The sequence below is a fragment of the Nymphaea colorata genome, chromosome 12 (genome assembly GCF_008831285.2).
Source record: "Nymphaea colorata isolate Beijing-Zhang1983 chromosome 12, ASM883128v2, whole genome shotgun sequence".
NCBI classification, from domain to species: domain Eukaryota; kingdom Viridiplantae; phylum Streptophyta; class Magnoliopsida; order Nymphaeales; family Nymphaeaceae; genus Nymphaea; species Nymphaea colorata.
Window position 1 is genome coordinate 1,425,314 of NC_045149.1, and position 27,941 is coordinate 1,453,254.

General features: G+C 34.3%; 2 protein-coding genes across 2 annotated transcripts; one reads left to right on the plus strand and one right to left on the minus strand.

Moving 5' to 3' along the window:
* The first annotated feature begins 15,550 nt into the window (after positions 1-15,550).
* Positions 15,551-17,305, plus strand: LOC116265805 (probable DNA-directed RNA polymerase). Its single transcript, XM_031646750.1, has one exon. It carries the CDS (start codon positions 15,551-15,553, stop codon positions 17,303-17,305), a length of 1,755 nt encoding a protein of 584 aa, XP_031502610.1.
* Positions 17,306-18,432: 1,127 nt separating this feature from the next.
* Positions 18,433-21,273, minus strand: LOC116265806 (DNA polymerase-like). Its single transcript, XM_050080880.1, is given in 1 exon segment — positions 18,433-21,273. A coding segment is annotated over 1 exon segment (2,841 nt).
* Positions 21,274-27,941: the final 6,668 nt, after the last annotated feature.

A 27,941-nucleotide genomic window follows, 5' to 3' on the forward strand; every position in this document is an offset into this window, starting at 1 on the left:
GTCGAGTCAATATAAGTCGAGTTAACTGAGGGGCAAGTCTGGCCAAACCTTTACTCTTGGCTAAATTTGTTGGTGATCCGAGCTGACTCAGGAGATTTTCCGAGTCAGCCCGACAAGTTTGCCAACGATGCAAGAAATAGGGAAGGAGGAAAAGTAAGTGAAACAAGAATATGATAACGTGGACAATGTTGGTCTTACAATTTTTGGTACTAGTGCAAAATCACTCTCCATATGCTACTATATCACTGCCAGCCTCTTATAGCTGGAATAAGAAAGACAAGAAGAGGAGGATAAAAAACATTGGAAGAGAAGAGGATACAGACTTGTTGTGGCTCTTTTATTTTTATTTCTCTCTATGTATTTTCATTTTTCTCTTTCTCTTTTTTAATTTTTCTCTAACTATTCTTGTTCTCTCATCGCCTAACTATTCTTTTCATTTATCTATCTAATTCTCTATTTTGATGGCTTGATTGTACGTGGATGTGTATTACGATGTAAGGATTTAGGATGAGTTGTTTTTCTATCTTTATCATTTTGAGGTTAGGACATGTCCAACCAGAGAAACAACCAAGCACGCTTGATGTACATGTTAATTTGCATTGAGCATATCATTTTTTATTTTTCAAATCGCAAATTCATCTTTTATATTTTTCTTAATCATTCTTCTAGTATTTCATTGGTCCATCTATATTTTCAATACACCATTAAAAGACTCACTAGATGAAATCTTACCTCTATCAATTGCCATCAAATTTTTCCTTTCCATTGCTCTATAGATGTATGTTTTGCATACACAATCACTTATGCGACTCATGGATGCTCACAAGCATATTTCTAAGAAGCTTAAGTAAGACAAGATCAAGCCCTAATGAGGTGATAAACGAATTAAGGTAAAATATTGAAACTTACTTAGGATTCAAGGAAAACATCATTACAAATTATGAAACCTTCACTTTTTCCAACATATTATTTTGATATTTACAATATTGCAAAATCTCTCTTTTTGGCCCTATGATGAACAAGAACTATTGTCATCATCCATCTATTTGCTCTTAATTATATTTCCTCAAATAAGTTGAAAACTTCTATTTTAAAAACGATCTTCAAATATAAGTTATCTTTTAGTTGAGTTCTAGTGACAATATTTGAAGAACTCAAATGATCTTACAAATGTCTCTTTTAAACACTTTGTTTTTTATACGATTTGGCTATTCCAACAATTCAATCTCAAGTGTCTAACGTTACTAATTATTACAGGTTTGTTATCCTTTAAAACTGTAGTTCTAAACCTGATGACAATTTTTTTTTTAAACCAAAGCATATTTTAATTATTTCAAAATTTGTCTCAATATTTAAAAAAAGATATTTAGACTTGAGTACACATGCATATAGGATTTAGGATGACATTTCAAATATCGAAATATGCAAAGCAAAATGTTTGTTCTTGGTCAGATTACCCCCAGTAAACATGTTGAGCAGCCAGACTTTGTACCAACGGGGAGTTTATTTCTCTTTCATTTCAAAATAAAATCTTATTTTTCTGAAGCACTCCAAAGACCAAAATAAAGTTTGAGGATGAAAACACTATCCTAAATTTCAAGGTATTTGACAATAATTAGCTTTGATACACTTCATTTTACTAGATAACAAAAAACCTAAACCTTAGGTTAGGGATCTGACCTAAACCCTAGAACTTGAATCCAAATTTAAGGTCCATAAGAAACTCTAGATCTCAACCTAGATTCAAACCCCAAGCTAAAAATATAAACCTATGGTTAGTTCTAAAACTTGGATCCAAATCTAGGGCATCAAATTCTAAACCTAGAATCAAAATTAGGTTTGGTTCCCATGCCCTATATCTAAATTTAAAGTCAATTTGAATGCCTAACCCAAGTACGGGACAAAAAAGAGATTCTAAACACACATCTAAGTTCTAGTTCTAAAACTAAAATCCCAATGTGGATTCTAGATCTAAAGCTAGGTCCTAACATTGATACAAGAACCAAAATTGCATCTCTGGACTCAAAATTTGATTCACATTTCAACACCAGATCCAAATCTAGATCCAAATCCAAAACTAGATCCAAATGGAAGTTTTAGACCCATATCGAAGTTCTAAATCCATAAATAGGTCATAGTGTAGAACCTAGATCTAAATCTAAGCCAAAAAAACCCTAAATTCAAATCTAGATGATGGATGCAAATCCAATCCAAAACTAAAATGTAAAGCTAAATTTCAGACTCTGGATCTAGATTTCCATCCAAGTTTGGATTTCAGACTTAAGCTAGACTTAAAATTTGGATCTAAGTCCAATTATGGAATCCAATTTTATATTGGATTTTAAATATGTTCACATGCCAATTTTTATGTCTTGCACGCAATTGATGGGAAAAAAATAGTTAACTCACCTTGGTCCATAAAAAAGAGATGGAACCCATCTTGTTGGTATGTGGATCAGTCATTCTTGATGCCTTTATATGGGGTAGCCAATCTAAGGTCAAAACCCTAGTATTGAATGCCTAATCCCACATATTATTCTTTAAACCTAGATAACAGTGCGTAACATAAAATACATATGCTCCTAGATTTGAAATCATGAATTAGTTTTGAAACATCTATGCGACCCTTAGGGATTTAGAAATATAGAACATATCGTTTGAAGAACCCTTTCCATCATTTTGACATGTTGTAAATCATATAATTACATTATATATGTAATGTAAGTTTGAAATTGGAATTGAAAATCTAATTTGGAATATGAAACATTGAATTTGAAATGGTCATTGGAGTCCATATAGATTGGATTTTGAAAATAGATTTTGACCCATGTGTTAGAGAACCCTGTGTGAATGCAAGATTTTGAGGATGAAGTTGAAGGGCAACTTTGAAATAACATTAGAAATGAAGTGTGGAAATTGAAGTTTGGAAACTAAATTTTGAAAACTAAGTGTAAAGATGGTTTCAAAGCCATGATGCTAGTTTGAATGTGTATCTAAAAGGACACCAAGGTTTTTCAACTTTCACCACCCAAAAATCTTTCAGACTACTATATGGATCATGTTGAACTTTTTTGGTCGCCAAAAGAATGGTGAGTATGTTGAATAGCATTCATTTTGGCTAACTTGTGTGGATTTGAAACGAGCAAGTGTGTGTGATGCATGACAAAATATTTTGCATATGCTTCCGTGAAAGGTAAACTATATGCAACGCAAGCTACATTAACTCAAATAGCATAATAAAGAAAAACTGAAAAGGGATGTGTATGTAATTTGAAATCGCTCTATAGCATAGAAAAGTTGTAGAGAAGTCTTCATACTTTACGCATGATTTCTGAATGAAGATCTAGAAGCTAAATGCATGCATGAACTATACCAAACAACAACTACAGGAACTAAAATAATGAAAGTCCATGAAAACCACATGTTAAACTGCTTATCACGCCTAAAATGCACTAACAAATAATGTTATGTAAGAACATATAGTAAATGAACATGTTATGTAGGTATGCTATGCATGCATTATTATGTTTGTTATAACCCATGTTATAATAGTACAAGACTTAAAAATACTGAGACTAAAAGAGGAGTGTTGGTTAAGAGTGAGACCAAATGGGATGACAGCCTGTGAGTCAAATGGAAAAGACTAAACCCAATGGTAAGAAGTGGAAGTTCCACCCAAAACATCGATATAAGAAATAAGAAAAATGACAGACTAAAAGACTTTCATTTTTAATGAAAATGTGACATAGTAAGTTATCAACACCATGACAATGCAAAACATGGTCCAATTGTCAAGAAACTTAATGTCACCCTTCCTTATACATCGCGACTTATTATTGAAGTGTTAGATTATGTGAAACTCGCATAAACGACCAATTTGAAGTTCAGCCACCTACTTAGAACATGCTTTTCATCTGAAATTATAAACTGTAAAGTGTAAATGTTTTAAGTTGCAAGTTTAAAAGTGTGAAAACCATATCAAACAAAATAGTTGGGAGTTTTCAAATATGTTTTAGTGTTATTTGCTTTTGAAAAACTAACAACATTCCTGTTTTGCAGCAACCTATAGGATGTAGGAAATTAGGGAATATGACATGAGCTCAATATGAAATTTAGACCTTGGACACTTTGGATAAAGGATAATCTACCAGAGGTGACAGATTGTGGAAAGACATTAGGTTGGGAGGTATGACATGACAAACATGGAGCGGAAAACTAGTTATAGCAGAAAAGAAGAATGTATCATAATTAGGTAAGAAAAACGACAGACTAAAAGACTTTCATTTTTATTGAAAATGTGACATAGCATGTTTATCAACGCCATAACAATGCAAAACATGGTCAATTGTCAAGAAACTTAATGTCATCCTTCCTTATACATCGCGACGTATTATTGAAGTGTTAGATTATGTGAAACTCACATAAATGACCAATTTGAAGTTCAACCACCTACTTAGAACATGCTTTTCATCTGAAACTATAAACTATAAAGTGTAAATGTTTTAAGTTGCAAGTTTAAAAGTATGAAAACCATACCAAATAGAATAGTTGAGAGTTTTCAATTATGTTTTAGTGTTATTTGCTTTTGAAAAATTAACAACAGTCCTGTTTTGCAGCAACCTATACCATGTGGGAAATTAGGGAATATGACATGAGCTCAATATGCCATTTGGACCTTGGACTCTTTGGATAAAGGATAGTCTACGAGAGGTGACAGATTGTGAAAAGACATACTAGGTTGGGAGGTATGACATGACAAACATGGAGCAGAAAACTAGTTATAGCGGAAAACAAGGATGTATCATAATTAGGTTTTAGAGAGTATTGATCTAGGGTCTTAGCTAACATGTTCTAACTGTGTTACATGGGTGCTGGTGTGGGAGAAGATGTCACAGTTTTCAAAAAATTTTAGGTGTGGGTGCAGTAAAAACGTATATTTATGTAAATTGTAGAAAACTAATTTCTGAAAATCGAATGTGATAGACCAAAACAACTCCAAATCCCATGAAAATTGGCAACAAACTAGACACGTAGGAGAAACTTCTACTTTGTACGGATTTGAAAAAAAGCTATGGTTTGGTTGAACTAGGTTTCTAAATGTCAAAAAATCTGTAATTTTTCAAATATACTTTTTAGTTCAAACTAAAGATCTTATGGTCCCAAAATTTAGAAAAAGAAAACAACTTCGACTACATGGGGAACCTATGTTTTATCAAAACAAACATGCATAAACTATAATTAACACATGGGGACAATATAACATACAAAACCCATCCTAACACCTTTATAACATAGTGATAACGTGCCTAATATGCATATAACAACCTAAATAGCTAATATACAATACATAATGCAACTTGTAATGCACTAGAATCATTAAATATACCAAATCAAACATGTCCTAAGCTTAAACTAAAATGAATAAAATGGAATGCATGCAACACGTAAATCAAAAGATGACACATTTATGGCAAGCATAATCACCTAATATTCAAAATCAACAACTGAAATGAGAATCTAAACTTGCCAATGATTATAATTAATTTTAATTATTAGGATATACTCACACCATTGCCAATGGGAAAATCTATAAGCAAGCAAAATAAACTCTTTATGCACAACACTCTACACTTGAAATTTAACACTATTGAGAAACCTAAATATGAAACCACCTTTCTAAAACAACTTATATCCTTATGCACAAGACTCTATTTACATGAAGCACGCTAATGATTTAGTGATCATGACTTCAAATCTAAACTAATCAAGCAAATAACATGCCATCAGTAGAAACGAAAGAAAAGGATGCCAGCCAAGGGAAAGCCACATCCATATAAGGGCCTTAATTTCTTTTAACGACCTTTTACCCAATGATCATGACTCCACTTATGAAGAGAAAGAAATATAGCGAACATGAACATGACTTTAGACACTTACAAAATGCAGGACACCAGATACCAGACTCAAAATTTTTGTGCTAGACACTCACCTTAATTATCAAAAGTATGCTATGCTTTTATCATCATTTAGATTTCTGCTAAAATATTGATTGCAGTAAAGCATTCTTTGTAATTCAACTAGAAAATTTGGTCAAAAGACATTGGAAACATGTAAAATAGGACTTGTTGGAAAGCTAATACAAACAGAAACAATTACCATTTGTAAGATAGTAAGATTCTTCTTGGTTTGTGGGCTATACAACAAAAAATAGAGGATAGATTTTTGCAATCTGTAATACTACCTACAAAAAACAATTTGCTGTATTTTGTCAATAGACATAACAGAAATTTTATCTTTCTTGCATGGCGTGTGCATGCTCTATGTGCATGTGAGGGTATGCAACTGAAATTTACGATTCTGAACCTAGGAAACAAACATAAAACAAAACCAAATATGCTAAATATGTCCACTATGCATGTTAATGAATATGCGAAAGAAGCATGAAACTAGATCTATTTGTTGGGCTTTCGGTGAAGAAATTTTTCAGTAGGTTTAGCAGAATGAGATCTATAAAATAGCATCTTGTGGGCTTTGGCTTCTAAATTTGGTAGGGTCGGGTGTTACCTTTGCAAACGTAGCCAGACTTGGACAGAGTCGAAAATAAACTTCCACAGTGGTTAAGGAGCCAGTTTTCCTAATACAATGGGGTGGGGCCCTCAAGCTAGAGTCACAGACCCAACAGGATGTAAAACCGTTCAAAAATAGTGATAAGACAATTGATGTATGGATAAAATGGTTATTTTGCAATGTAAAAAAATTGTGCTGTTCACAAAATCCAAAACTGAATCTAAATTATGGATCCAAATCCATCGTCCAATTTCTTATTCAAAAGTTGAAGATTCAAAACTGGATTCATGGTCCAGGATCAACATCTAAATCAGGGCCATGATTTGACTCGTGAACCAAGACACCAATCCAAACCGGATCATGAATCGATCATTATGTGAAATTCATTTGAAAGCAAAGGCGAAGATTCAAAATTAAAAAGGGAATTTAAAATATTATAGTAAAATGAGGAGAAAAATAAGAAGAATAAAAAGAGGAAGCAAATATAAAAACATATGGGAATATAAGTAAGGAGACGAGCCATGCATTGGCCAATGCATGGCCGGCTCATTGGCCACCCGACCAGATCTGGTCAGGCCCCTTGGGCTGAAACAAACGACCAGCTTAAAAGCTGGAGTATTGTCACCTTTGACCCATGCCAAAAAAAAAAAAAAACCCTCTCTAGACATTTTAATCACAAAATTCTAAAATTGAAGGTCTAAAATTCAAGAGAACGCATTTCAGCTGAATTAGGGATGGGATCCAAACATGAAACCCCAATCTTATAATTCAAATTGAATCTTCAAGGAAGAAACTTTGCAAACCAAAAGAATATATATATATATATATATATATATATATATATATAACCAACCGGCCCATATATGGCCCGCGGTCTGCTCAAGCCGCCCATCATGGACTGACCAAGCTGGGCCATTGGCCCGAGCTGGTTGAATCAACTCGCCCCAAATGGGGTAGCATGGCCTGACCTAGTTGCTAGCCGCCTAATCCCAAACCATTGGCTCGGTTGGTCATGACAAAACTGGCCATAGGCCTAAATTATGAGGAAGTTCTAATGATTCATCATGATTTCAAAGAGACTCATATATAAATTGATCAATGGACATGTGCAAAATTGTGTGATCCATGATCATTTTTTATTAAAAAAAAAGTATTTTAATCATGGCAAGATTTTTAAGATAAATGGCTCAGCAATAATAATATCCATTATAAAACTTTCGGTCGATTAGAGAGGAAAATTTGTCAATTCTTCTATTTCATGATAAACATTGTCTTAATTTACTATTGGTCATAAACAACCTTAATCCAAAAATATTTTCTCCACCAGAAAAAGAAATTCTTGCATGAAGTGCTATTTGACACACCCTCTTGCGACAGATCTCTCACCACTATTGGTAAGAAAATTCTATATATCCCCCTTGAACCTCTAGATAGATAATCTGTAGCACATTTTAGGTATTCTAATTCTATTAAATTTCTAGCTTCCACACCATCATCTAGCCAACCAACCTTCTTTTCTTAAAGATCTTGGAGAAGGCAAGCTCCAACCCAGCTCTTGGAGATCACTCTTCGAGTCTGATCACTATGATCCATCCATCCAAGCAAGCAAGAGCCGGCCAGCTTTCTCTTCCATGAACAAGAAGTTTGGGTGAGATCCTTGCCTAAGGGATCATCACGTCCAGCATTGGGAGGTTACGAACCAGCCCTTTGGAGGTCATTATTAAAGATTGTCTCTTGAAGAAATGCTGCTGTCCCAATCTTGGAGCAGTTTCCCCTTCATTCCTTGGCTGAAACATCATCTACGAGTAAAGTTAAGAAGAAGGAAAATAAATTACCTGAAACTGGCACACAAAGTCTGGTTGGGTCTAGTTTGAGAGCTAATGCAGCCCAAACCAAGACTTAGATCAAGATTCTCTTAAAAAAACTTGTTTTGAACTTGACCCCTTTTTTGAGTACCTAGTTGGAATTTTACCAACTTTTTGGGCTTCTCAAGGAATAGATCAAAGTACGTGTTGATAAGGGGGTATGAGGCCATATTTATAGGAGATAGAAGGGGCAAATTCCCTTCAGATTTTCGATCTAGCACTAAATTTTTAGCATTCTCTCCCCTCTTCAACACTCCGAACCATAGGTTAAAAGTTGGATTGACATTGAGTGTGGAAAATGAACTAAGCAATAATATGAAGAAGAGAAAACACACTTCTAAAGCTTATTTTAAAACTTGAATAAATCAGAAAAATGTTTGTCCCAACCACATATAGTTATCGATTTCGATTCTATCTATGCAAGGGCATTCAACTAAAAATTCCACATGTTTCAATGACATACATGCGAATGGACGTTAAGCATGGAGTGTGAAAATCATGATAAATTTTTGAGATATAATGTGCATTAAGCTCACATGTGGATCTTGAATCTAGATTTGATGCTAAGATCTATATCTAAGTCCAGATCCAAAGAAAATTCTAGAAGGTGGATCCAGATGTGGTATTAAAATTTGAATTATGATTCAATATCCAAGATCTAAAAAGAAAGTGTTGGAACTAGATCTATGAAGATAGATCAGATCTGAGACTTGGATATGAGATGCAAACATAGAAATAAGACTTGGATACATAATCTGAATAAAAAATATGAAAAATGAAAAAAATGAAAATAGCAAGAACCGAGACATGGATAGAGTAGCACTTGGTGGGTTCAAGCTGTATGACATGGGCAGGACCTAGGTCATGTTCAGTTACTGAAAAAAGACTTTGTACAAACTCAGGCTGAGCGCAGGCTCAGCCTAAGTGCAGCCTTCGAAAAATTCAATTGTATGAGGAGGAATTGGGATAGGTTGAGCATAGGCTTAGACCTACTAGATACGTGGAACATTTATGAAAAACTAACATAAGTTCATGTAGCTCATAAGTTAGATTTATGAAAAATACATGCATGGTGACAAATGACCAAAATACCAATGTGTATGATTGTGGGCTCAAATGTGTTTGAATAAAATGATGGGCTTCTACTAAGGATCTGGAATCAAAGAAAATCATTAACCAAGATCTATGTGACTTACACCCTATGTTTACGTAGAAAAATATGGCTAAAAAAGAAAATAACCTTTTGCCCCTAAATAGAATCTGATTAAAATCTTGTTGGAAGATTCCAAATGAATTCTCTTGATCTGAATGTACCAACTTGCGTTTAGGTTCCTAAATAGGTTCTGGTTAAAATCTTACTAAAAAAATCTTCCTAGATAGCTCCAAAAATTAAAAATAAATTTTTACCAAGCCGTATACAACACATTTACAAAGTGAAATCAAGGAACACTATAAATATCAGATTCTTATTGAAATTTTCATATATGCAGTTGAGGACACTTGGGAAAGCTACTTACCTATAAGGACATCTTGAAAGATCAAAGAAATTCACTATAAGGACATGTTGAAAGATCAAAGAAATTCACTTTAATTTTGTAGTATTGAGCTCGACAACAATTTACAGAACGTAGCAACTACTAGGAATGAGTGAATGAACTTAAACTAAACTAAAGGTGTATTAATTTACTCACGATAAACATAATCCCAACTCAATTTTGGCTCGCTCTATTAGGTTGAACTCAAATTCATCTCAAACCCCTAAAAAATAGTAGAGAGAAAGCACTCAGAACTAAATTGAATTCAAACTGAGATGAATGAACAAACTAAACTAATGAAAACTTGATTTATATGTGATAAACATGGCCCTAGCTCAGTTTTAGCTCAATATTCTAGGTTGAATTCAACTTCTGCTCAAACCTCTCGAAAATAGGAGAGAAAAGAGCTAGTAGAAATATATGCAAGTTAGTATATGATTAAAACTTGGGCTGAGTGGCTTAAAATCAGAAATGAAGCTTTTCTCCATTAAGGTAAACGTATTTTGACTTGGTTGAGCTAAACATCATCGTTTTAAGTTCTCTGAGCTGATCTAAGCTATAGGGAAGCTGCCTACAGACTAGAATGACTTTGATGAGCTAACTCTAGCGACTCTTGGGTTCGTGTAAAATGGAGAAATCACCTAATTGCTTAAATGTTAGGCAATTATTAGAAATGTTGGTGAAAATTCATATCTTTTGGGTGCAATGCCAGGATGTAGGGGCAAAAGAATAATTTTTATATTGGCCAACCTAGGTGATTTGGGTCTAGATGTTTAATGCTAGTGTAAAAAATGCTTGTTTGGCTCAAAAATGTCTCCTTGTCTATGAAATTTGATCATTTAAAATCTATTTGAAAATGTCATGGTTGAGGGTAAAATGGTCATTTGAACTTGTAAAAACTTTGAGTGTTCACAAATGCCCCTCTTTAATATTGAACTGGAAACTGTGCTTAGTACCAAAGAACGAACACCCATCTTGAGAATGACAATATTTTTGAAATGAAAATTTCAAAAATGAAATCCATTTTGAAATTAAAAAAAGTGCCCCAGTGTGAATAATGATGTGATGCTTGTGAAAATGCATGATTATGCTTGTGAAATATATGCAGTGGAGTACTTGTTTGCATTGTGCACCAGAGTGTGAAAATCTCACATAAAATGTAAGTGCTTGTGAAAATACTTGGAGTTCTCGTGCCATAGTGCGAGTGCTTGCATGCTTGTTTGTGAAATTGTGAAATGTTCTAAATTAAAATAGGAGATGTCACGAAGATACAAAATATTATATCATGTTAGACAACTTCAAAATCCAAAATCTAAGATTTGAAATTGTGGTTCAATATCCACGATTTAATATTTGAGATCCAAAATCCAAGACACAAAATCCATAATCTAGTTTCTGAAATTTGATATCCAAATCTGGAATCATAAATCCAAAATCCAAGATCTAAAATCCAAAATCCAGAATATAAGGTTCAAGTTGCAAAAGTCCAAATATCCATGATCTGAAGTTAATGATTCGAGACTCATATGCGAAATCTGATTTTAAAACCAAAGTTTAAAATCTGAAATCTAAAATCTAAGATGTGACATCCATATTCCAAGATCCAAAATCTAATTCTTGGTATCCAAAATCCAATACTGGACATCCAAATCTAGGTAGGTAGACTTGGGTTAATGTCATGGTTTATATCAAGATAAAGTTTATGATATGAATTCAATTCTTGGAATTGAAATTCAACATCCAAATGGGCTAGGGAGAAGCTGGTCAAAGTGACTAGGTTCAGTCTTACCTACACTAGGTTTGAACATACTTGGTATGGATTTGACTGTAAATGTGTTCGGTCTTAGTCAAATCATGTGATATAAGATAGATATCATTCATTTCATATGAAAGAGTGTTTAAAGATGTTTGACTAGACCTAGGCTATGGGTCTGGGTTGATAAGAAATAGGCTCTAAGACCATTCTATGCTAAGCCTTAGAGAGGTGTGCTAGGTTTGGACTCCATACATGCATGGTTTAGGGTTTTTAAAATCATTTAAAGAAGTTGATTTCCAAATATGTTTTGGAAAACTATGATTTTGAAATGGTTTTGCATGAGGACCAAACTAGATACAGGTTTTCACATACCTAGGCTAATGCACAGATGGTATGCCATTAGGTTGACTCAGTTTGATTTCAAACAAGAGATGCATGTGGGTGCAAGGTGACTTAGTGTAAATTAAAACATAAGTGCAACGGATGATTAAAACAAGCATGAAAGAAAATTGTATTATATATGCATGCTTTAAGCAAAACTAAGTAAACAAAAGCAAAGAATTTAAAAGAAATAGACAGGGAAGAGAGGGGCATACCTGACCCCTATGTCTACCCTAAAGACATTAAAATAGATATAATCTAGAAAATAAACATGCTAAATTTAACAAGAAATAGAATAGAACTAAACATGTTATATAGAAAAAGAAAGCTAAACACGCTACAAGGAAAAAGAAAATTGAACTAGACATGTTGAAGGCAAAACTAAACTAAACATGCATAAGAAAAAGAACTAAACTGGTAATAAAAGAATAAAGAAGAGGGAAAAAGAAATTACTCGAACAGTGCCCTGGCTGAGCCCACTTGCATGACCCCCACATTAAGTCTGGTTGGGTCTAGATTGAGTGCTAATACAGCCCAAACCAAAACTTAGACGAAGGATTCTCTTAAAAATTTAACTTGTTTTGAGCTAGATTAACACTTTTGGTATTCTCTCTCATCTTCAACACCCTAAACCATAGGTTAAAAGTATATTTTCAATAGTATTTTGTTTGTTGTGAACTCATCCGAACTTAGACTTTGATTCTGTAAAAAGCCTGTGTGCATGGAAAAGTGCTATTTGCTTCTTCATAAAGTATTTGGATTGACATTGAATGTGCAAAATGAACAAAACAAAAACAAACAAAGGTGAAAACACACTTTTAAACCTTATTCTATAACTTGATATAAATAAATAACATGTTTGTCCCATCCACATACAAATATCGTTTTTGATTCTGTCTATGCCAGGGCACTCAATTAAGAATTTTACACATTTCAAATGGTTATGTGTGAATGGACATTAAGCATGGAGTGAGAAAATCATGATACATTTTTGAGATATAATGTGCATTAAGCTTACATGTGGATCATGGATGTAGATTTGATACTAAGAGCCAAATCCAGGTCCAGATACAAAAGATTCTAGAAGATGGATCTAGATATGGTATTGAAATTTGGTTTATGATTCAATATCCAGGATGTAAAAGGAGAATGATGGATCTGATTTTCTAAAGATAGATCAGATTTGAGACTTGGACATTTTCCGATAGATCCATAGTCTGATTTTGGCTTTTATCCATCTTGTACTCATTCAATAATTTAATAACTTGGATATTAAACCTGGAAGGATCTTCATTCTCTATGCATTTAGCTTCTATATCCCTGTATAAATCATCCCAAAACTCATTAATGATAGTCTGACTAGAATATCTTACAATTCCATACCTCATATTCGACAACTTTAATATAGTATCTCTTAAATTTTGCCTTTTACGAGCTAAGGCATTGCCCTTACGATCGGTGATGATAATCATGATAGGATCCGTTTCGGGAACGTTGGATAAATTCAGAAAGAATATTGATGAGGAAAGAAAAAATAAATACCTCATGATTATCTACGAAATTTGATATCAAGGTCTTTTGTTGAGTACATGTTATAAACACATATGAAGGGACAGTCAAGGAGCGGGGGGCCCCATCTCCTTCAATCAATGAGTAAGTGAGTAAAAGTTATAAACAAAATGACAAATGGAGCGAGGGGCCCCATCTTTGGAGCGAGGGGCCCTATTAATGAGGATGATTGATAGTTAGTAATTACCATAATCCTAACTCTATCTCAAAACACTCCTTCAATCAATGAGTAAGTTAGTACAAGTTATAAACAAAATTACCAATGGAGCGAGGGGCCCCATCGACAATTTCCAGAATCCTAACTCTCTTTTGAGGCCTAATACTGAGCTTCCCCCCTCCTGAGCCGAGAGTTAGGATTCTGGAAATTGTCGATGGGGCCCCTCGCTCCATTGGTAATTTTGTTTATAACTTGTACTAACTTACTCATTGATTGAAGGAGTGTTTTGAGATAGAGTTAGGATTATGGTAATTACTAACTATCAATCATCCTCATTAATAGGGCCCCTCGCTCCAGAGATGGGGCCCCTCACTCCATTTGTCATTTTGTTTATAACTTTTACTCACTTACTCATTGATTGAAGGAGATGGGGCCCCCCGCTCCTTGACTGTCCCTTCATATGTGTTTATAACATGTACTCAACAAAAGACCTTGATATCAAATTTCGTAGATAATCATGAGGTATTTATTTTTTCTTTCCTCATCAATATTCTTTCTGAATTTATCCAACGTTCCCGAAACGGATCCTATCATGATTATCATCACCGATCGTAAGGGCAACACCTTAGCCCATAAAAGGCAAAATTTAAGAGATACTATATTAAAGTTGTCGAATATGAGGTATGGAATTGTAAGATATTCTAGTCAGACTATCATTAATGAGTTTTGGGATGATTTATACAGGGATATAGAAGCTAAATGCATAGAGAATGAAGATCCTTCCAGGTTTAATATCCAAGTTATTAAATTATTGAATGAGTACAAGATGGATAAAAGCCAAAATCAGACTATGGATCTATCGGAAAATGAATTATATGAGTTACAGAAGAGGATTGAAGATATAACTAGTAATTTCGATGAATATAGTATATTTAAGGAGACTCCAAACTTAATCAACCTATTAGTAGGAAAGGATCTTATAAGCGCTAAATATTATTTATATAAATACCTACCTCAAGATATTTATAATAGTAATATAGATCAGTTTGGTCAATATATGCTGGAGGCTATCATTATATATGTCCTAGGGGTGTTGTACAACTGTATTCAAGAGTCCTCGGTTGTGAGGGTATCTACATTGGTGGACCGGCTAGATAGCACAGTTCGAACACAGGCTAATATAATCAATAAGAAAAACATGGTTAGTAGTACAGCAACAAATAGTCGAGTTGATAGTAGTAAGGAAGGTGATATCAAGCATAAAAAAAAAAATGAAATAGGTCAAAGATTGTTCGAGTTCATGATTGATAGAAAGTTGATCCATATTGAAACCTTTGCAGATGATGATAAGAAAGCTGTAGTGAAAAAGAAAGGAAATGGTTATTTAAAATCCAATTTATTCGCAGTATGTAATTTTAACTTAAGTCTAATCCCGTTGAAACTCAATCTTCCAATGGTTTGCAAGCCATTAAATTGGGAACACATATCGGAAAAATCATTTCATTTTGACTTTGAGATAAGGAAGCCTTTTCTGTTATCGGATATGATAGGCGGTTACTTAAGCTGTCCTACCTTAGATATATATAATAGTTTTCGTCTGAATTCTTCCTTAAATAATAGTTTTCGTCTGAATTCTTCCTTAAATAATAGGTTTAGTCTGATATCATCCCGTAACCTTAGCAATTTTAATATTGAATTAGAAGATGATAGGTATAAGGAAATGTGCAACATATTGAATGGGCTTCAGAAACAAGGATTTCAGATAAATCATCAAATATTTGAGTTCATTAAGAACAATTGTGCTACTTTAGAAAAAAGAGGTCTTCTTATGCCTGGAATACTAGCACACGTGAATCTGAAAGAAGCCTACGATCTTCTGAGGAGAAAATATTACCAGAATGAGGATATAAAGACAGTTTGTAGTCTGAGTGTTCTCTTAAAGGAATTAGCTAATAGGGTGCAGACTGCTAGGTATCAAGATTTAATAATCAGGCTAGTGTCCGCATACGAGGATTATGTATTTTATCTGCCTGCCTTTATGGACTTCCGTGGTAGAATCTACCGCTCAGGTATTTTGCATTTTCATGAGCGTGATTTAGCTAGAAGTTTAATAGTATTTGCCAATAATCATCAAGAAGGAAGCAACCTGTCGGCTAAGGACACAGTAGCCTATTCAGCAGCCTTTAAGTATAAGAAATTCTATCTTTATGATGAAGCTCTTCAATGGTATAAGGAAAAACAGAGTTTGATCTATGCTTCTGATGATAGTTTAATAAGCTTCGCAAAGGGCGCTAGTGATCCATTTCAGTTCATAGCCAAGGTCCTGTGTGACGATAGAGTTCAAGAATCTAATAGCATACCAATAACTCAAGATGCTGTTGCCAGTGCTTATCAGATCATGAGTTATTTATTGCTTAACGAAGAAATGGCTAGGAGAACGAATCTGATTCCCCACCCTGATGGGAAAATACAAGATGTATACATGTACTTGCTATATGATTTTAAGGAATTTTTGCATCATCGAATAAATAATAAGTTACAGATGGAAATCATTGAATCTAAGTTAGATAGAAAGCTCATCAAAAGTCTATTCATGCCATTGATCTATGGGAAGACATTTATCAGCATGGAAAAGGATATTAGGCAAAAATATGGTGAATTGCTTAGTCGAAAGGATAGCTATAACCTCGCTATACTGAGCAATGAATTTTGGATCCATAAATATCCAGATATAGTCAATATTATGAAGTTGATTACCATCATTAGTTGGTTTTGTTCAGTAATGGATAAAGCGGTTGTCTACAGTATACCATATTTCACTACAAAACAGGATTATATGTCTTTCGTCAAAGAAAGGATAATGGTTTATGAAAGGACTAGCAAAAAGAGACGACAGGTTACTCTAAGTGTACCTACTATGAATAGGGATAAGCGAAAGACTCAATCCTCAGCATGCGCTAACTTTATTCATCAGAAGGATGCATACATTGCCATTCAAGTCGTAGAATCATTATTGAGAGAAGGAGCCCCTATATATACCGTACATGATAATTTTATAACTACTCCGCCTTACGTCAGAATTGTACCTGATATATATACCAAGGTCTTTATTAATATGGGTCCTCCACTTAAAATTATTAATGAATTTATTAGGATCAATCTGATTACATCATACATTCGAGATAGTCATAACTCATCACCCTTATACTATAACCATAATTATCCTATGCCATCTGATTATCTTATTGAGATATTGAATTCACTTTTACCTGATAATTCATCAACTAAAGATAAAATCAAATGGAAGAAAAAGGTATCAGAATTTGTTCAGTATTACAACAACTATGTAGATGCTGTATGCAGTAATCAAGTGATTGATTCAGAGGATCTTTCTCCTTTCCTTATTCAAGAGAAGTGGAATCAATTTAAGAAACTTCTAGAGAACAGAAGTCATAATTACAGCGTGCATTACTAATTATGTAGATAATTATGTGAGGAGAAGCTATGGAAATAGCAGATAGGTAGGACTACTTAAGTAACTTAGTGCAAGGAGTATATGAAATGAAATTCAAACTAAATGGATGAAAAAACGACTCATGACTACCGGTCCTATGGAATTGGAGTTCTTTTTTGATGTAATGGAGCTTAACTATAAACTGAATAATATTGAATATCCCAGGATTTCTAGTGTTGATATCAAATGTTTTAAAAATCGAATGATCAGTAACAATGATATTGAAAATGATATGCTATATGATCCTATAATGGAACCATTGATTCAATCGTCGTTGGCACACTTCCTTTACATGAAAAAGAAGAATATGGATATGGATGACGAAAATAGGGAACAAACCCCAGATATCAAGAAATTCCATCCTAATTACATACGTTTTCAATTTCTGGATAACTTAATAGCAAATAAAGCATCAATCACACTAGGATCCTTTAAGCATTATGAATTGACACCAGATACATCATATATGGACAGAGGGAGACTGATGCAAAAAGTTGATGCTTTGTTACAGAATCCAATTCTAAAAAGATTGGTTGATTCCTTTATCAATAAACTACAGGTCAATGGTGATCAGGTTGATAGAATCTTAGGATTCGTTCAAACTCAAAGGAAACCAACTAAAGGTATAGGCTTGCTATATTTTGTACTGATGGACTTGTATTTAGAGCATCTTGATCATTTCATTTATGATACTATAAATCAATCTGGATTAAACTGTTTTTGGGCTAGGTGCCTGAATACCGCAATCCTTGGATTTACTGATGAGAAAACTGTATTCAAATTGAATGAGATTTTGCAGTTACACATCGTACTTCCAGCATGGGGTTTGGTTGCTAAAGTACGTTCAGGCACCAGGGGTGGTACAGTTCTTAGACCTTGGCAAGGTAAACTCTATATTAATATGGAGGGGCATCTACAATGGGAAAGACCTGAAAGTATCATAGAGATGTAATGATCACTCAGGTCTATGAGAGTGTTTATGATTTGTCAGGTTCTCTTGTGTCTGAGAATATAGTATGGTGTTAAAATGGACCGGTCTGACGGATGAACCGGAGAGTAGGGAGGTATGGAAGGGCCCACTCAAGTTCTTATTCATTTGGTTTTGGTCTATAGGGTGAGCTATTTTCATTGTCCTTCTTAGCCTTAGCCTTCTTAGCCTGACCTTTGGTTTTGTAGAGAGTTGGTTGAATAGTAGTGGTCTTTTGACCTTCAATAGTGGACTTACTGACTGATTCTTCATTTTTCTTCAAGAGTTCATATTGTAAAATAGTATTAGCATCTGGACTTCCTATGTCTATTACATCTATAGGTCGTGTGTCTATCCAGACATGATTGGAATCATAGACATTCTGTCTTTTATGACTATGTGGTAGTCGTAGTTTGATGAGAATCTCTTTTTTTCCAATCAGGAGTTTGTTCCAGTTGATTCTAAAATTAGCTACAGTGGGGATCTGACCCGTTAGAGATAGATCTGCTAATTGCTTTTTAAACCATTCAGATGTGACTAAATCTTTAGCTGGACCTTTGTGTTTAATAATTTGTCTATCATCTTCTATGTCTAACATATAACTTTTAGGTGCTAAGAAGATTCCTCTCTTGACATGGTCTTCGAGTTTAAACTTACCCAATTCAATGGAAGAGATCAAATCGTCAGGAAGAGGACTTCCTAGAACTATTGAGTCAGTATCAGTATAGTAATAGTCAGGTCTGGAAATGTATGGGTACATATGAATACGAGCACATGCAGTGATAGCAGCAGCCAATTGAACAGCCGACATCTTAGGAGCTTTCCATTCATCGTCGTCAGCAAAGCTACTATTGCTACTGTAATTGACCATATAATAATGATCGGTCAGCTTCTCTGCAGATTTAAAATTATCCTTCCTCATCAATTCTTCATATTTCTTTTGATTGCAGATCTCTGTTACTGTACTTTCAGGATTCATACCAAATCTACCATATATGGAATTCATTAGAATCTTATAAATGTATGTCATAGCTTCATCACCAGCTTTCTTGGCTTCTAGTCTGCTTTCATAAAGGTTTGAGATGAAGCCTTCAAAAGGACTTGACTTCTTCTCAAACAAATAACCCCTCAGAGGAATGACATGGTAACCTAAATCGCGTGCAAACTTCAACTCTTCGCTATAAAAGACTCCAATGAATTTACCTGTAGGAAAGAGTAAAGTACCATATTTATCCTTATAGGGCAAGAATGGACGTGATATCTTAGTAGGACATACTACATAGGCCTCAATAAAGCCAAACAAGCTATCCAATCCAACGCGCTCCAAATTATTCTTCTAGACAGGTATACCACAAGGCATAGGATAGGATTTCATAATATGAGGATATAATGAGTTCACATCATAATAGTAAAGATTCTCACCATAGGGCTTATAGACATCAACATGACCCCCATAATAGCCACGCCTAATAAATGTGTCTTGGTTTCTTGTAGGTATATTAATATGAAAGGTCTCATCATCAAAATAATTCTTACGAAAGATTTTCAAGGCAAGCGATGATATTGTCATCACATCCTCGACATCAATACTGTATTTAGACCAATTAATCTCTTGAGCCTTCAACATCACACCACCTAAGATCAGGATATCTTGGCGAAGATATTTGATCAAATCCACACTATTCAACAGAAGATTAGACACAGACAAATCCGCATGTGGGATAGAACCTTTGGATCCTAATTCAGGGCATAATGTCTTTCCCAATGTTTCCAGAGAGCTAGGCAGTAATGTGCAAGAATCTCTGAAACGAAATAATAACTTATCGCCAAGATAAACTTTCAACTCATAAAGTTTATGATTCCTCAACAATGTTTTGATTTTATACTTATTACCACGATCAACATAATACCTCTTACTGAAAATGCCATCAAATCGGGCAAAATTATGGAAATATACTGTTCGAAGACGAAAACCACTATTTTTTTTCACATATTCTTCCAAAGTGAATAAAAACTCAAATAACATTTTTTCAGTCCTCTCTTCAAAGGTAGGATAAGCATTAATGTGGTTTTCACTGAAAAAGGTTTGAATAGAATAGGAAGGTAGGGATGTTAGATCATCACCTGGCTTAACCACTAAGAAACCTGCAGCATAAGGAACATGAACATAATTCAAGACTATAGTCTCTAGATCGGCTACAATGAAAGGACGACATTCTTTTTGATGACCTTTGATAGCGCTGATTTTAGAGGGAATACGAGTTTGTTTATACATCAGTGATAGGACTTCGGGTAGATTACCACTGACGATTTCAGAATCCATAACATTTCTGATTCTTCCAAGAAGATTTGATATCTTAGGAAAGTCTAATGATTGACTGGAATCCTTAGATTCATAATAGATACGAATAAAGACACCTTTAATCACAGCATCATGATATTTCTCACCATTTAACCTAACAAATTGTTCAATCATATCATATATCCTCTTTTTGTGAAGTCTATTACCTACAGGATCACACAATGGAATAGCATGACCTAAAGTCAAGGATATATCATAGGATGCTGGTAATTGCATAGTATATCCAATTGTAAATTTCACATACTCAGAATCAATATTGTAAGCGTACTGTTCGACCAACTGTATGAAGGCTAATGTTATAACTTCAAAATCATTAGTTCGAGGGTATGGCTCTACAAAACTCATAGAAGCATAGATAGATCCAGGATAAAGAAGTGTAAATCGAACATAATCTGTAATACTTTGCAAACTTTGCCAAGAACTATATAAAGCATAATTGGTGAAATCAGAATAAAACCTCTTCTTGGTGAAATCAGAATAAAACCTCTTCTTGGTGAAATCAGAATCAAACCTCTGATTGGTGAAATCAGAATCAAACCTCTTAGTCACATATGACCTTTCATAAAACATAATACTAGACGCACGATTAAATAACATCATACTCACGCTCTCCAATCAATGTGGCCTGGAACTGATCTAGCACCTCCTCCTCTTCCTATTCTTTATCGGTCCTCTTCCCCGTATTCTCGGCGGGTTCTGAACTTCATGGTACCGGGTCTCTACTACCCGGGTCTCTACTACTCTACTACTCTACTACTCTATTATTTAGTCTACTACTCTATTATTTAGTCTATTCCCCTAAAAGGGGGTATGATATACAGGGTGGGTCTCTACTACTCTACTACTCTACTACTCTATTATTTAGTCTACTACTCTATTATTTAGTCTATTCCCCTAAAAGGGGGTAGGGGTTTTGGGGTGGGTCTCTACTACTCTACTACTCTACTACTCTATTATTTATTCTACTACTCTATTATTTAGTCTATTCCCCTAAAAGGGGGTAGTGGTTTAGATCAAAGTATGTGTTGATAAGGGGGTATGAGGCCATATTTATAGGAGATAGAAGGGGCAAATTCCCTTCAGATTTTCGATCTAGCACTAAATTTTTAGCATTCTTTCCCCTCTTCAACACTCCGAACCATAGGTTAAAAGTTGGATTGACATTGAGTGTGGAAAATGAACTAAGCAATAATATGAAGAAGAGAAAACACACTTCTAAAGCTTATTTTAAAACTTGAATAAATCAGAAAAATGTTTGTCCCAACCACATATAGTTATCGATTTCGATTCTATCTATGCAAGGGCATTCAACTAAAAATTCCACATGTTTCAATGACATACATGCGAATGGACGTTAAGCATGGAGTGTGAAAATCATGATAAATTTTTGAGATATAATGTGCATTAAGCTCACATGTGGATCTTGAATCTAGATTTGATGCTAAGATCTATATCTAAGTCCAGATCCAAAGAAAATTCTAGAAGGTGGATCCAGATGTGGTATTAAAATTTGAATTATGATTCAATATCCAAGATCTAAAAAGAAAGTGTTGGAACTAGATCTATGAAGATAGATCAGATCTGAGACTTGGATATGAGATGCAAACATAGAAATAAGACTTGGATACATAATCTGAATAAAAAATATGAAAAATGAAAAAAATGAAAATAGCAAGAACCGAGACATGGATAGAGTAGCACTTGGTGGGTTCAAGCTGTATGACATGGGCAGGACCTAGGTCATGTTCAGTTACTGAAAAAAGACTTTGTACAAACTCAGGCTGAGCGCAGGCTCAGCCTAAGTGCAGCCTTCGAAAAATTCAATTGTATGAGGAGGAATTGGGATAGGTTGAGCATAGGCTTAGACCTACTAGATACGTGGAACATTTATGAAAAACTAACATAAGTTCATGTAGCTCATAAGTTAGATTTATGAAAAATACATGCATGGTGACAAATGACCAAAATACCAATGTGTATGATTGTGGGCTCAAATGTGTTTGAATAAAATGATGGGCTTCTACTAAGGATCTGGAATCAAAGAAAATCATTAACCAAGATCTATGTGACTTACACCCTATGTTTACGTAGAAAAATATGGCTAAAAAAGAAAATAACCTTTTGCCCCTAAATAGAATCTGATTAAAATCTTGTTGGAAGATTCCAAATGAATTCTCTTGATCTCAATGTACCAACTTGCGTTTAGGTTCCTAAATAGGTTCTGGTTAAAATCTTACTAAAAAAATCTTCCTAGATAGCTCCAAAAATTAAAAATAAATTTTTACCAAGCCGTATACAACACGTTTACAAAGTGAAATCAAGGAACACTATAAATATCAGATTCTTATTGAAATTTTCATATATGCAGTTGAGGACACTTGGGAAAGCTACTTACCTATAAGGACATCTTGAAAGATCAAAGAAATTCACTATAAGGACATGTTGAAAGATCAAAGAAATTCACTTTAATTTTGTAGTATTGAGCTCGACAACAATTTACAGAACGTAGCAACTACTAGGAATGAGTGAATGAACTTAAACTAAACTAAAGGTGTATTAATTTACTCACGATAAACATAATCCCAACTCAATTTTGGCTCGCTCTATTAGGTTGAACTCAAATTCATCTCAAACCCCTAAAAAATAGTAGAGAGAAAGCACTCAGAACTAAATTGAATTCAAACTGAGATGAATGAACAAACTAAACTAATGAAAACTTGATTTATATGTGATAAACATGGCCCTAGCTCAGTTTTAGCTCAATATTCTAGGTTGAATTCAACTTCTGCTCAAACCTCTCGAAAATAGGAGAGAAAAGAGCTAGTAGAAATATATGCAAGTTAGTATATGATTAAAACTTGGGCTGAGTGGCTTAAAATCAGAAATGAAGCTTTTCTCCATTAAGGTAAACGTATTTTGACTTGGTTGAGCTAAACATCATCGTTTTAAGTTCTCTGAGCTGATCTAAGCTATAGGGAAGCTGCCTACAGACTAGAATGACTTTGATGAGCTAACTCTAGCGACTCTTGGGTTCGTGTAAAATGGAGAAATCACCTAATTGCTTAAATGTTAGGCAATTATTAGAAATGTTGGTGAAAATTCATATCTTTTGGGTGCAATGCCTGGATGTAGGGGCAAAAGAATAATTTTTATATTGGCCAACCTAGGTGATTTGGGTCTAGATGTTTAATGCTAGTGTAAAAAATGCTTGTTTGGCTCAAAAATGTCTCCTTGTCTATGAAATTTGATCATTTAAAATCTATTTGAAAATGTCATGGTTGAGGGTAAAATGGCCATTTGAACTTGTAAAAACTTTGAGTGTTCACAAATGCCCCTCTTTAATATTGAACTGGAAACTGTGCTTAGTACCAAAGAACGAACACCCATCTTGAGAATGACAATATTTTTGAAATGAAAATTTCAAAAATGAAATCCATTTTGAAATTAAAAAAAGTGCCCCAGTGTGAATAATGATGTGATGCTTGTGAAAATGCATGATTATGCTTGTGAAATATATGCAGTGGAGTACTTGTTTGCATTGTGCACCAGAGTGTGAAAATCTCACATAAAATGTAAGTGCTTGTGAAAATACTTGGAGTTCTCGTGCCATAGTGCGAGTGCTTGCATGCTTGTTTGTGAAATTGTGAAATGTTCTAAATTAAAATAGGAGATGTCACGAAGATACAAAATATTATATCATGTTAGACAACTTCAAAATCCAAAATCTAAGATTTGAAATTGTGGTTCAATATCCACGATTTAATATTTGAGATCCAAAATCCAAGACACAAAATCCATAATCTAGTTTCTGAAATCTGATATCCAAATCTGGAATCATAAATCCAAAATCCAAGATCTAAAATCCAAAATCCAGAATATAAGGTTCAAGTTGCAAAAGTCCAAATATCCATGATCTGAAGTTTATGGTTCGAGACTCATATGCGAAATCTGATTTTAAAACCAAAGTTTAAAATCTGAAATCTAAAATCTAAGATGTGACATCCATATTCCAAGATCCAAAATCTAATTCTTGGTATCCAAAATCCAATACTGGACATCCAAATCTAGGTAGGTAGACTTGGGTTAATGTCATGGTTTATATCAAGATAAAGTTTATGATATGAATTCAATTCTTGGAATTGAAATTCAACATCCAAATGGGCTAGGGAGAAGCTGGTCAAAGTGACTAGGTTCAGTCTTACCTACACTAGGTTTGAACATACTTGGTATGGATTTGACTGTAAATGTGTTCGGTCTGAGTCAAATCATGTGATATAAGATAGATATCATTCATTTCATATGAAAGAGTGTTTAAAGATGTTTGACTAGACCTAGGCTATGGGTCTGGGTTGATAAGAAATAGGCTCTAAGACCATTCTATGCTAAGCCTTAGAGAGGTGTGCTAGGTTTGGACTCCATACATGCATGGCTTAGGGTTTTTAAAATCATTTAAAGAAGTTGATTTCCAAATATGTTTTGGAAAACTATGATTTTGAAATGGTTTTGCATGAGGACCAAACTAGATACAGGTTTTCACATACCTAGGCTAATGCACAGATGGTATGCCATTAGGTTGACTCAGTTTGATTTCAAACAAGAGATGCATGTGGGTGCAAGGTGACTTAGTGTAAATTAAAACATAAGTGCAACGGATGATTAAAACAAGCATGAAAGAAAATTGTATTATATATGCATTCTTTAAGCAAAACTAAGTAAACAAAAGCAAAGAATTTAAAAGAAATAGACAGGGAAGAGAGGGGCATACCTGACCCCTATGTCTACCCTAAAGACATTAAAATAGATATAATCTAGAAAATAAACATGCTAAATTTAACAAGAAATAGAATAGAACTAAACATGTTATATAGAAAAAGAAAGCTAAACACGCTACAAGGAAAAAGAAAATTGAACTAGACATGTTGAAGGCAAAACTAAACTAAACATGCATAAGAAAAAGAACTAAACTGGTAATAAAAAAATAAAGAAGAGGGAAAAGGAAATTACTCGAACAGTGCCCTGGCTGAGCCCACTCCCATGACCCCCACATTAAGTCTGGTTGGGTCTAGATTGAGTTCTAATACAGCCCAAACCAAAACTTAGACGAAGGATTCTCTTAAAAATTTAACTTGTTTTGAGCTAGATTAACACTTTTGGTATTCTCTCTCATCTTCAACACCCTAAACCATAGGTTAAAAGTATATTTTCAATCGTATTTTGTTTGTTGTGAACTCATCCAAACTTAGACTTTGATTCTGTAAAAAGCCTGTGTGCATGGAAAAGTGCTATTTGCTTCTTCATAAAGTATTTGGATTGACATTGAATGTGCAAAATGAACAAAACAAAAACAAACAAAGGTGAAAACACACTTTTAAACCTTATTCTATAACTTGATATAAATAAATAACATGTTTGTCCCATCCACATACAAATATCGTTTTTGATTCTGTCTATGCCAGGGCACTCAATTAAGAATTTCACACATTTCAAATGGTTATGTGTGAATGGACATTAAGCATGGAGTGAGAAAATCATGATACATTTTTGAGATATAATGTGCATTAAGCTTACATGTGGATCATGGATGTAGATTTGATACTAAGAGCCAAATCCAGGTCCAGATACAAAAAATTCTAGAAGATGGATCTAGATATGGTATTGAAATTTGGTTTATGATTCAATATCCAGGATGTAAAAGGAGAATGATGGATCTGATTTTCTAAAGATAGATCAGATTTGAGACTTGGATTTGAGATGCAGACATAGAAATAAGACTTGGATATATAGTCTGGATAAAATGTATGAAATGGAGATATGAAAATAGCAAGGGCCAGGACCAAACTCAAGCTGCGGTAGGTGGGTTCAAGATCTATGACATGGGCAGGACTTGGGTCAAGTTCTGTTACTGAAAAAAGACTAGGTTTAGGCCTAGGCTGGGTGAAAGCTCAGCTAAGGTGCTGTCTTTAGAAAATTCAGTTTTGATGAGGAATTGGGATAGGCTGAGCTTGGGCCCAGGCTTACTAGATCCATGAAATGTTTATGAAAAACTAACTTAAGTTCATGTAACCCTTAAGTTAGGTCTATGAAAAATATGTACATGATAGCAAATGACCTACCATTGTGTGTGATTGTGTGATGAAACAGGTTCAAATAAATACATGGGCTTGAACTAAGGATCTGGAATCAAAGAAAATCATAAACCAAGGTCTATGTGACCTATACCCAATGTTTATGCAAAAAATATGCTTAAAAAGGAAATGACCACATTGCCCCACTGTGTACATTCAATGTTTAGAATGAATTCTCTCAATTCGACTAAACCAACGTATTGCCAGGTTCCTAAATAGGCTATGGTTTAAATTCGTGCTGAAAAATTCCACCTGGATTGCAATGAAAATCATAAACAAATTTTTACGAAGCTGTATGTGGCACATTTGTAAAGATAAATCAAGGAAGGCCATAAAAATTAGATTTTTATTGGAATTTTCATAGGTGGAGCTGTGGGCATTTGGGAAAGCTATTTACCTGTAAAGATATTGAATGATCAGAGAAATTCACTTTAATTTTACAAAATTTGACAACAGTTTGTACTGTAGCGAGTACCAGAAATGAGCTCTATGGCCTTTATAATTGAATTGAACTCAAACAGGAAGTAATGAACTCAAATCAAAATAAGGGAGTATAGATTTACTCATGATAAATATAATCCTAACTCGATTTCAGCTCACTCTATCAGGTTGATCTCAAATTCAACTGAAACCGCTACAAACTAGATAGACAAAGCACTCGAAACAAAATTGAACTCAAAATAAGATCAATGAGTTCAAAATGAACTAATGAACACTTGATTTATACATGATAAACATGATCCTAGCTCAGTTTTAGCTCAATCTTTCAGGTTGAACTAAAATTCAGTTCAAACTCCTAAAACAGGAGACAGAAAGACAAGTAGAAATATGCAAGTTAGTATATGACTGAAACTTGGGTTGGGTGACTCAAAATCTGTGCAATAAAACTTTCTCTTCATTAAGGCAAACTTGTTTGACTTGGTTGAGCTAAACATCACAGTTTTAAGTTCCTAGAGTTGATATGAGTTACATGGGAGCTAGTTTTAACTGGAATGGCTTTGGTGAGCTAACTCTAGTGACTCCTATGTTTATATACAGAGAAATCACCTAATTGCTGAAATGGGCAATTTTCAGAAATTTTGGTGAAAATCCCTACTTTTTGTGTGCAATGGTCAAATAAAGGAGCAAAAGGGTCATTTTTAG